This window comes from Morone saxatilis, unplaced genomic scaffold (genome assembly GCF_004916995.1).
Source record: "Morone saxatilis isolate NCDOM2014 unplaced genomic scaffold, NCSU_SB_2.0 Contig15, whole genome shotgun sequence".
In the NCBI taxonomy this organism is placed as follows: domain Eukaryota; kingdom Metazoa; phylum Chordata; class Actinopteri; family Moronidae; genus Morone; species Morone saxatilis.
This window is the reverse complement of record NW_023339707.1, coordinates 8,225,821-8,237,471: the sequence shown is the minus strand read 5'-3', so window position 1 is coordinate 8,237,471 and position 11,651 is coordinate 8,225,821. Positions and strand designations below refer to the sequence as shown.

At 41.9% G+C, this 11,651-nt stretch overlaps 3 protein-coding genes and 1 non-coding gene across 4 annotated transcripts in view; all 4 read right to left on the bottom strand.

Annotated features, from left to right (window-relative positions):
• Positions 1–12: 12 nt before the first annotated feature.
• Positions 13–7,500, bottom strand: hyal3 (hyaluronidase 3). The gene is made up of 7 exons (XM_035656869.1): positions 7,325–7,500; positions 3,011–3,295; positions 1,545–1,980; positions 1,279–1,426; positions 1,012–1,129; positions 803–892; positions 13–725 (listed from the first exon to the last, which is right to left on the bottom strand). Exons 2-7 carry the CDS (start codon positions 3,266–3,268, stop codon positions 408–410), a joined length of 1,368 nt encoding a protein of 455 aa, XP_035512762.1. The 5' UTR covers positions 3,269–3,295; positions 7,325–7,500; the 3' UTR covers positions 13–407.
• On the bottom strand, positions 3,360–9,808 carry LOC118324498 (N-alpha-acetyltransferase 80). The gene is made up of 2 exons (XM_035656870.1): positions 9,682–9,808; positions 3,360–5,319 (listed from the first exon to the last, which is right to left on the bottom strand). Coding segments are annotated over exons 1-2 (984 nt in total). The 5' UTR covers positions 9,684–9,808; the 3' UTR covers positions 3,360–4,337.
• LOC118325055 lies at positions 8,232–8,344 on the bottom strand. The gene has a single exon (XR_004796580.1). It is a non-coding gene; the product is annotated as a U5 spliceosomal RNA (small nuclear RNA).
• A 712-nt stretch (positions 9,809–10,520) lies between the features above and the next one.
• The window catches only part of prkar2aa (protein kinase, cAMP-dependent, regulatory, type II, alpha A), a 46,490-nt gene continuing 45,359 nt past the window's right edge, over positions 10,521–11,651 (bottom strand). The window contains exon 12 of the transcript XR_004796555.1: positions 10,521–11,150. The gene's annotated coding sequence lies outside the window, so the exon portion shown is untranslated. The remainder of the gene's footprint in view (positions 11,151–11,651) is intronic.

Sequence of the window (11,651 nt, the reverse complement as noted above, 5' to 3'; positions counted from 1 at the left end):
TGCAATCTGCAACTTCACCACTGGATGCCACTGAATCCTACACACTGGACCTTTAAAGTATAACTACTTAACCTCTATAATAGAAACACACAGGGAACTTTTAACTATTGAAGAAATGAAGAAAACAGAGTGCTGGAGAATATCTAAATAAAATAATACTTAAACAGAGACGTGTTTGCATTTCAGTCAAATCCATTTTAATCCACATTTTTGGTTTATGGATCTTTTTGTAATTTCACCCTTTTTAAAAACATGCTAAATAAACACTGATAAATTCACGTTTATTATAATTTATTTTTTAAATTATTTAAAGGAGCTGTCAATTCATTAAGTCTACATTGTCTCATATAAGTCTCATTGGTGTTCTATTAATGCTGACTGATGGCACCTCGATAGAAAGGTTTAAGTTACTTGTCGTTCTGTATGTTTTCTTTCTTCTTCTTCTCTTGACACTCCTGCCCAGTCCAGCCTGGGTAGCACAGACACATGAAGTGGTTGTGGAAAGATTTCCCACGGGAGGGGTCAGGGAGGAGATTGATTTCATTGGGGTCAGAGGTCATAACCGGAACCGAGGAGAGCATGTGGCCAGAGCTGGGGCGTTGCCTGGCGCAGCGGCCATTTCCGTGGCAAAGCTGGAGGCTGCAGCGTTGAGTGTCAGACCTCAGCGACTGGACGAAGGGACCCAAGACGGTGTGTATGTAGTCTCTGAGAAGGATGCACTGTTGCTGGAGGGGGGAGGAGGGGAGAGGGTTACACACCAACACACACGCACATAAATGACTCTCTCACAAACATTACGTACCTTGGATTTGGCAAATTTCAGCTCTCCCCACAGCACCACTCCAGCAGCTCCCAGCGCCACACTCTCCCCCAGTGTGTGCACCAGGTCTGTCTGCACACAAACACTCAAATGGTTATTTTGAATTACATATTTGTCTGTGCTTAATGGCTAATAAACTGGCATGTGTTAGCATGAGTGTGTATGCTTTAGTGAGCTGCAACGAATCCCACCTTATTAAGAAAGGTTAGAGAGTGTGTGAATGCTAGTCTGGCGTAGGGAAGGACAGGTGTGGCATGATTGGTATTGTGCCAAACTGATGCCACTCTCAAAGCCTCCAGCAGCCTGTGTCTGAGCAAAGGAGACAGAAATGTCCATCAGTAACACCTTTAACATCCTGTGTGTCCAGCATGTAGTTCAACTGTGGATAAGTTTAATAGAGGTTTGGTGGGCTGTTTTTACAACTGAAGCAGTTTAACGTGGATGGTGTTTCTCTGTACCTGACCATCAGAGCTGCATCCATGGATCCTGCCAGCCTCTGTGGCAGGTAGACACTGGGATAGAGCGCGGTGGACTGCCACCAGAGCCAGGACAGCCGGTCATTTTGCTTTTTGGTCCCCCTGTGGCAGCGTCCTGTGTAGCTTTTGTCTGATCACACACGTGAAACAAGATAAGACCAAATCTGTACAAATACCTTTCTTAAAAGGTCAAAACTTTAAGAGATCACAATACAAACTGCTCAACACACAGTTAGTGTTTGCCCTACCTGTTTTTCTCTTATGCTTATTAAAGCAGGCAGGAAAACCATAAAACCCCCAGAGTCCCCTGGGATGATCTCTGACTGCCGACCGCAGCGTCTCTTCCATGAACTTCCGAGCGCTCTCCTCAAACTTTTGCCTTGCCAACGCTGTCATGGCCTCGTTTGACAAATCCGGTCTCGCCTGTTTCACCAGCAGCTTGGACAGCCTCCGGTACTCCATCTTGGTTCCAAAGTTTCTCTCCCACAATGGCCGCCACTCTTCCCAGTCAATAACGGCTAAACCGGTGAAGTTTGGCTGCAGCACGCTGGACATCTGCGTCAGCGCCAGGGAAAGGTGAGCTGAGAGGTCACCAAGCTGCGGTAACCCTCCGTTCATCTTCCCGCCATCTCGGGAGAGGTATGGATATTTCCCCAAGCGGTCACGGTAGAAGATGGTCATTTTCTAGAAAAACATTTGCCCATAGAGGATTATTACCAAATTTTGCCCCCTTGTTGTTACAGTTTTATGGCTGCTATGGTCAGAGCATCCTCACCAACTTTGTTTCTAACAGGCAACTTTATTCAGCAAACAAGATCTGATGAACCCACTGATGAGACCTGCCCACCATCAAACAGAGATGCACGTAGCAGAAGAGCTAGCGGCTAAAAAGACAGATATTTTACTAAGGGGTTGGTGGAAACCAAACTGAAAGTAAAAGGTGATTGAATAATGTAACATGGATGGAGATGGTCACCACTGTCACTCTTCCTCTGGCTCAAATCAATGAAAGCAGCTTTATACTGAAGGGATGCTGGGACAAATGGAAAATGGACAGTTTCTCAAATAAATCTGTAATAGGTAATACATCTGAATACATTTTAAATACAGAGAATTGCATAATCCATCTCTCCAAAATATACTTTATAAATAATATAATATATATAAGATTTATTTTATGATGATTTTTTATGTGGATTACTTTATTAGGTTTATTGAATTTGCATAAGTTAATTAATGGTAACTACATATATAAACATATTTGTATTCTGTTCTGTAGATGAGGAACTACATAAGGTGCAGGTTACCTGTAATGCTACTGATGGTTAAGATTGGCGGAGCGATATGAAGTAGTGTTCAGTTGTCCTACTCGATCGAGTAACCGAGAAGAAGTTGTCCCCATGCTCTTGTTTTACCCACGACCCAAAGGTAATTTTAATACAGTAACTATTAAGTTTATAGTTAACGCTCATAGTAATCAGCATTACAAGTATATTGTTAAATATATAATACACTTTTAAATGTGTTTTCTCAGTTAAAATAAAGTTCTGTATTAAATAAATAATGTGGCCAATTTATACACATTACATTAATTTAAAAATCCTTGGTGATGGTGAAATAAATAAATGTTAAATATATTTTCATATCACACTGTGCTCAGTAAAGTATTCCATTCCATTGGTGTCACTGTACTTCACTGACTGAGATCAATCACCTGTCCCTGGAAGCGCTGCTTTTGGTTCTCCACAATATCGAAGTCTCCCAGGTTCAGGTGGATGTTGTAGCGTTTCTGACACCGTGCCGTGGGCATGTTCCACACCACAACGAAGGGCCGGTCCTGCAGGATCGGACCTGCTGCAGCCACAGCAGGCAGGGGGCTGTGGGAGAGGGCAACTCCATGGGTGGAAGTTTGGAGGGTGAGGAGGAAGAGGAGGAAGAGGAGGAAGGGGGGAAGGAGGTGAGGCAGCACCATGGCTGCTCACCCACTGATGTGTCCTTCCTGACAGGAGAGAGAAATAGGCCGGTGAGATTTATTGATGAGGAACTTTCCTGCATTGGGATAGAGACTGGTGTCACACAATTAAAATAGCCATTAATTGGTTCCTTGCACTCTCAGATAATTCAAACAAAATGTCAGCTTATATTTGATCGTTGTGGTAATATATTATGGTAAAATAAACACAAGTCAAAAGAATATTCCATTCAATTCTCTTTATTTACATAATTCTTCATAACCGAAGTATCAGATTGACAAGATACATCATTTCCATCAATATAACAAACCTTTAGAACTTAAATAAAGTTTCACTTCTCTGGCAGATCAACAAGGCACACTCAACTGTAACATTACAGCCTCACATAATGTAATAGCAGCAGATATAGATTGGGTTGTGGGAATATTTCTGAGGTGCAGAGGTACTCGAAGTAATTTAACTGGTTGAGTTGTTTGGATGAGTCCAAATTATATTTACTAAGCTTTTTCAGTCAAACACCATCCTTGTCACAATCTCCTTAAATATCCCCTTCAGACAGACATGTACTTTAAATAATAATTTGTCATTTGTTTGAGTTTTCAATCTAAAAATTCTTGAAATTACATCTAGTCCTTCTCACTCAGATTTAAGGTGTGCAGCAGATCAATGTCTGTCATTCTCCAAGTGCCAAACATCATTCTGCACAGTGAAGCTCAGACATTAAACTAAAGTAACACTGAGCAAAACATATGTGTAAACGGAGGGGGACAATTCACAAATGAATACAAGATACAAGCCTTTACAGACTGGGCTTGAGAGACACTACAAAGTGTGTGACTGTGTAAATGCAGGAGTGTTTCCTCTATTTCTTTGGTTTATTAAAACATTTATGTCTCTCTCTGAAGCTTTCCACACTCCTACATTACTCGTTTTCTGTGAGTCTGAAGGACCATCAATGGTGTGTGCTTTAGTACATACGTTTCTTTCTTTTGATGTCTGAACACATAAACATACGTATCTGCATTAATGTGGGCAAATGAACCCCATCTGTATCTGACTGGGCGTTCGTCAAATGTCTTTGTGCATCCAATAGATGGGAACTCCTTTGGCGTCTCTGTAGGGAGTTTCGGTCAGAGTCTGAACTACAAGCTGCCCTGTAGACTGAGGGGGAGGAGGTGCTGGAGGAGGGAGTGAAGGAGAAGGAGGAGGGAAGGACGGAGGAGGAGGTGGTGGAGGAGGGACTGAAGAAGAAGGAGGAGGGATGGAAGGAGGGGGAGGAGGTGGTGGAAGAGTGGAAGGAGGAGGAGGTGGTGGAGGAGGGACTGAAGGAGGATGGGGAGGTGGAGGTGAACCTAAAGCACCTCCTGAGTGTCTGCTCCCTTCTGGTACTTGAGCCTCCATCTTTGTCCGTGTTTCTTTCTGCGCGCTCGCCTCTTCACTCGGCATTCTGGAGAACCTCAGAAGCATCTCCATGGGAACAAACGCCGCCATGGCGCCTGCGTTCTGCACCGGCGTCGACAGCACATAGCCGATGTGGGCGTAGAAGTGCTGCTTATCGTGGGTGGTCAGGCACAGGCGCTTGAACCCTCTGCTTTTGGCGTAGCGCTCAATCTCCTCCATCAGAGTCCGGCCGTAGCCCTTCCCTCGCTCCGCCTTGGACACGACCACCGACTCGACGAACAGGCTGCTGCTGTGACCCACGACCCGGGACAGTCTTGCGTGGCCGAGCAGCTGCTCTGTCTGTCTGTGGCCGAGCAGGAGAACCAGACAGATGGGGAACTCTGGACAGGACTTCTGGAGGGAGTGAACCCGGGCGGCCTGGCTCCTCTGCCACTCAGAGTTGACCAGGTCGGCGCAGGGAACCAGCAGGTCCGGACGCCGGTGGATCGGGACTGCGTGGATCTTGTTTGGTTTTTCAGAGTCGGTCTGAAGCTTTTCTTTAACATTGCCACATTGCCTCTCACTGTCTGACGTTGAGGCGGGGTGCAGATCAATGTTCAGCTCATCTCCGCTCTCCGGTTTGGAATTGGTTGAGGTTAATGGTTCGGACCTGTGGTGATCAGGGTTTAACTAAAGTCAGTCTTCACTCATCTCCTACCGCTGAATGTAAAATGTTAGAAAATGTTTTCAACATGCGGTTCCTCAATTTCGTCGTTAGCCTGCTCACATCACAGTCTGAATTACACAACAGGAAGTCTGATTGGACAAAGATGCACTCTAAGAGATGAGATCACTTCTGTAACAAATCTCTAAGAAGGACCAGACTTTCATCACCTGGAAAGCAGCACATTTGGATCAGATGTGTAAGTCCTAAGTTGGGTACAGCTATAAAAGGAAACATGCAGGAGGATAAGGATAGAGCGCTGATCTCTCTCTAATCTGTCTGTACTCCCTGTTTGCACTGCAACCTTTACTGCCTGCCTCTCTTGTTTCTGTAACAGTGATCAGTTGTGTGCCTGGCTCACTTTATTAGTGGATACAGAGGAAGGGGTCAGTGTTCAGCAGTGAGTCAGTCATTAGCAAAAACTGAGAGGCTAGAACTACAGAATGGTTGGGCTTTTTCCCCCTTTAAAAGATGACTTGAATAATTAATCAAATACCTGTTAAGTAGAAATAATGAAATAATAAAGTTCTTTGAGCGAACAAACATTAAACTGAGCTTAAACTGAGAAAGCTGAGCCTAGTAGAAGTTAAGCCAAGTCAAACTTTTAATTCTTTGCAGCTCTTGGTAAAGACCTACGCAAACATGCTTCAATACTTTCATCCCTAATGACTGACAGCCCGACGAGGCTGCTAGCACGGCCGAGCGTCTGCACGTACGACCTTGCACTGATACGTCTGTCTGCGTGTTGGTTCACCAACGCCCTACCAAGCTTTAGACCAGCTTCCAAATAAAAAGTCACACCTCTCATCTTAACAGAAAAACGCTCTCACACAGCGTGCTTTAGCGGAGTGTGCATATGTTCAAACTCTGCCTCAGCAGAATGAATTCACTGACTTCTGCTCATGAGTTGGCGCAGATAGGGTGTCACCAGGTACTGTTTGTGGAGAGTTTTTAATCGCCCCTAAAGAAGTATGAAATATATGAACATATAGTCATCAATCGCTTCCTTCATACTGTGACTGGTTCCACAGCTCCAGCTTTCTGTCCCCGGTGTAACTGCAACAGGAGAAGGTGCCTCATTTAGTAATAAAAACTCTACGTTTCTGTATTTTTCCCTTTAATTCTGAAAGCAACTGGAATAAACTTAGATGGAAAGCTGGGGTCTAATAAGAAGAAAAGGATGAAAATGAAACCTTTCTAACACATCCGTGGTAGGTATAAAATACCTGAGTTGTCAGAATGCTGTTCAGCTGATGTCTCCGATGGATCTTTGTGTGCATTTATTGTAGAGTCATATAATGTAACATGTAACGAATGGGGAAGTAGGCCTTTATCTAACACATCTTACCACAGTTTGTTGAGAAGGCTGATATGCAAAACAGTGAAGATACTTATTCCGCTCAGTTAAGTACAACGGTTTCTGATGCATTTGTCTTCAAATTATTCAGGCTAAAGTGAGTTTAAGCCTTCTGTTCATATCTATTTGCATGATTTCAGTACATAAAAATGTTCCCCGAAAGTGTAAACTCTAAAGGATTAATACTGCAGCTTTATATTCTCATATCTTGTTATTAGACCATGGTGCCAATTACCAAAGTTAGTCATTTCATTTGTAGAACAAAATGAGAAAACACATGGTAGGAGACAGTTATGTGACACCTAAAGTCATGCATCGATTAGGTGTCAATGACTGTTTACGAGCACAGTTAATGCTTTTTTTCTCAACCTCTATTAGAACGTAAAATCCTCTTACAGAGGCAGAAGCACGGGTTGAATTCATCTTAAAGTTGTGAAGAAGCACTAAGGAGTTTGTCTATTTTGTCTATTTCTACACCATCTGTATAAGAAAAAAACAGAAACAACGCAAGTCTAAAATGTTTTTAAAAGCTGCCGTGGTCCACAAACAAACAAACACCAAACCCTGACCAACAAATAAAAAACACTAACTCACCGAGAGAGAGATTCTGAAGCTGAACGGCTGTCAAACGACTATGAACTTGGTACTGCCTACTCAATGCAATTTCACATTCAGACAAAAAAAGGGATGTTACAAAGATGCAACAGGAAACTGGCTGTTGACTGATAATAACACGTAAGATAAAAAGAAAGTGACTGTTCATGACTGTCATTTTGAGATAATGACACTAACATACTGACTGCATCAACATTAAAAGCAGGAAATTAACGTATTTTTCTCTTCTATATGGTGTTCAGAGTGATCTTAGGGAAAACTGTAACAATAATAAGGGATCTGCATTATTTTTTACCAAGAGCGGCATCATTTAATGACACTTGATAATGACATGGGCCTTTTTCACAGCAGATATTCAGACTTATCACAGTTGGAAAAGCACCAGTGTTTCTAATAACATTAACAATAGCTCTGTTGTGTTGGAGAGTCCCAGTAAGCCTGCAGCTAAATGGAATTCAGCCATCATTAATGTTATTATTTCCACTTGAACGTTTCCCATTGTGTCACACTAAAGAAGGACCTTTTGAACTTCTGCTCTACGAACGGGCTCTTGAGCAAGGCACAGACTGTGAGGCCAGCAACCAAACACTGTCATTTCATCATTACAACGTTTAGTGAAAATGTTCAGTTCAATGAACATGTGACAAAGACTAACTGCTGAGTTTGAAAGCAGTGATACATGTGGATGTGAATGAGCTGATCCATTGTGTAGTGCTCAGTAGGATGTGTATTTAAAGTCAACCAGGACATCAGAGGAGCCCCTGTTCTCAGAAGGAAAGATAAAGTGGGTAACTCAGGAGATTGGGCCCTATCACACCACACTCATCAGACTGTTACAGTTTCCCTTAAGGCATGTTTATTATGTTTATTTTTCACAAGAGTAGGAAGCCCCACATTAAAGCAGGGCATCAAAAAATTAGTTATACTCTTATTGATCCTCTCCACGGAAATCTTTAGTAAAAGGCGAAAGATTTATTCGATCTGAAGAGAAACAAGAGTGTACTGTCTGTGAGAGGGGAGAGAGCCGGAGCCCATTCTCCGTCCTACCTCCCTCTGTTACGGTGCACAAATACACGTTTACAAGTACACACCAATTAATATAATTACACGGCGCCAATCATAAACAGAAAGTCTTTACATTGTCTACTAGTCGCACTGCAACTTTTTGAGCGCAATAAAAGAATAAATACTTTAATGTTCAGTAATCGCTGCATGCACGCAATGCATCATGGGGCCTTGGCCACGCCTCTACTTCTTGAACACGGTTTCTGCTGTTAAAAAATGCTATTTTCTCTTCGATACAACTTCTGATGGCTGTGTGACGTTTGGGTGTATCAACTGTGTTCTTTGTTTTCGTAAGACTTAATTATAACGCTGCTTTCTCCACGTAAGTTACGTGCTCAAACTGTAACGTAAGGCGGCGGTTAACGCTACAAAGAGAAAATGCACCAAGAGAGTTCTCGCCTTCCGTTCCCGCCTTAGCGAAAACTTTATTTTATGTATGTATGTAATGTATCTTTACATTAAATATCAACTTGTTTCTTTTATTTGGAACAATTGTTCGCTTTTCTTTTCACACACTGACAGCAAATACCTGAATTTAAACGAGGGAAAATCTGGTTTGTAGTCGCACATGCGTAGCAGTAGTACGACAAAGGCGGAAGTTACTTCCTGGTTAACAAGCTGCAATAGTACGTTATTTAACTTGTTTCCATACACTTGTTGGGTATGACAACATAAATATAACGGGGCTATAGTCCATCTCAAACACATCTGTGTGGTATTATCATGTTGGCTATTATGTGTGTGTAAAATATTTCTAATGAATGGAGATCAGTAATGCTCTTGATCCATACAATCTTTGCAACCGCTGCAGTACTGTAACGTTACTATCACGTTAGGTTACTGTTAGCATGGACACTATATAAATGTAATGTATATGTATAATGCATATATACGACTGTATGTAGCGTTACATGGACAGTAAATAACCTTTATAAGAAGCTACCAGGTGGTATATTCTCTATAGTTTGTTACTCGTATGTACATTGATAGTCTAACGCCTGACAAGAGGGCTGTGTCTAAAGGATTAACCAGAGTGTAAACCATTAGCCCTCCTCTGCTCTCTTCATCAACTTCCATGTAAGGTCAGACTACAAAGTGACAGTTGGAGGCGGTCCTGTTTGCTAGCTAGCTCATTTGGTTACTTTCAGCTTTAGCCAAACATGCAGTGACATTTGTTAAACAATAAGAAAATAAACTAAAGTTTACTGTTCATCAGCGAACCAAAACCCGACATTGTTGGTCGTTTCTCACCACACTGTAACGTTACCTACATTTTTTTTTAGTCTCGCGGTTCGTCGCCGGTGCTCGTCGTCCTCAGAGCTCATGTGTTTGACACAGCTGATCTGGGACCGGCTTCAACTCTTGTAACGAAGGACAACAGCTGATAATCGTCAATGATATCTGACCCAAGATCAGTTTCAAACCTGAATACTGCCTCCTCTGTAAAGGGAGGGGATGTTGCCGTTGATCCCCTCACTGGTCTAAGCGGCCATGTCTGCCGCCCTGCGGATGGGAGTGTTATTACACTACAATTCATTCTATGTATTATATTAAAGTTGGATGTATTTTTTTAATGTATGGAAGTGTCATATATTTAGAAAACATGCTAATCTTCAGACATCTGTTGGAGCTGAAACCTACTGTTCAGTTGTTATTTAACTGTGACTCAGCTGTGTAGCTTTATAACAGTAACCTACAGTAATAGAACTGCTGCTCTGGTACCTGCATGGGTACGTGTAAACAAAGGAAACCGTATTAACAAAACACTGCGGTTGTCTTATTTAGGCCCTCACCAACACTGACTGCAACACACTTATCAGGATATTCGCTTTATAGCAAACAGCAAACTGGAGTACAATCACCACCTCCAAAGTACTGAACAAGTACTGAATATAAAGTGCTTAACAGTTTGTATTTACTGCAGGGCTGTTGTACTGCAGGGTAAGGTGCTTTGTCCACCACCTGCACAAGCAGAAAGTGCGTGGCTGAAAATCAAACTGTTTTATCCCACATTGACACACATGACACTGGCATTGTTAGCAGAGTTTGAGTAGAAAATCGACAAAGAGGCAAGGTTTTTTTTAACAAAATGTTTGCTTTATTTTTTCTGTTTTTTTATCCAGGACAACTCATTCAAGGATAATCAAGGAGAAATAAGCACTACTGTTTTTATTAGAATTTTTTTTTCAGTTTTTACATTTTGTCAGAGATGGATGGTGAATTTTATCAGAATTGGTCAAAGTAAAACAAAAAATAATAAATGAATATATAATAACAATACATTAATAATTAATTCAATACAATGAAGTGTGGCGTCAATGATAGAATAACAATGACCTAGAAAACATAGGGTTGTTATTGTTTTCACTGCTTCTTCTGTGGTACTGCAATAATCACCAGCACTAACTCAACTCAATCAACAACAGTAGAGGAAGAAATGGAGCGCACCCCACAAAGTTCTGCACCCCGGCCTCCCAAAGAGGAAACACTTTTTTTTATTTAAATAATATTTTATCAAAGCTTCTGTTTGTATCGTCATAAAATGTTTCTAAAACGTATCTGTCTTCTTTAAACTTTCTCTCTTTTTTTGCATTTTTGATTCATTTTCCTTTTCAGAGATTTTTCATTAGTTTTTCGTCTCCGTTTTACCACGGTGTGTCCGTTTTTGCAAGTGTGGTAACCTATGTGTTTTTGATTATCTGTATCCATGTGTGTGTGTGTGTGTGTGTGTGTGTGTGTGAGAGAGAGAGACGTTGAAAATGGTGATGATGACGTCGATGACGCTGATTGGTTCACCCAGTTAACTTCAGCTACGCCTCCGGGCAAGCTGCTGTTAGCATTTACTAGCGTGTTGTTTTCTTTAAACACACAAACAAGCGATGTCACTTCGTATCCGGAACAAACGACAATAATGTGGCGCTGCAAATAACCAGCGACGTTTCCTCCAACAGCAAACAGCTCGACACACCGACATTTAAAAAGGTAAAGTAAATAAAATAGCGTCGGCCAGCTAGCGGTGTTAGCCGGGTGGCTAACGCAGAGATTGGGTAAACACGAGAGAAATGTTTCCTGTTCCCACAAACATAATAATAATAACTTAATGTGACTAATAATGTGTTCAAAGACAACAGGTTAGTGCTATAAAACGGGCTGCGCTGGTTGAATCAGTGCTCCGTGCATTGGGGAAGCTCATATCTGGATAGCATCAGGTGGAAGCTGACTTTAATTTTAATATTTAAAA

Bases quoted from the DNA above. Each gene is read 5' to 3' on its own strand.
- hyal3 (XM_035656869.1), bottom strand. From the start codon at position 3,268: ATGGTGCTGCCTCACCTCCTTCCCCCCTTCCTCCTCTTCCTCCTCTTC. The intron at 893-1,011 runs GTGGGATTCGTT...GTTTGTGTGCAG, and splicing joins CTCTAACCTTTCTTAATAAG to ACAGACCTGGTGCACACACT. The intron at 726-802 runs GTACGTAATGTT...TCCCCCCTCCAG, and splicing joins TGAAATTTGCCAAATCCAAG to CAACAGTGCATCCTTCTCAG.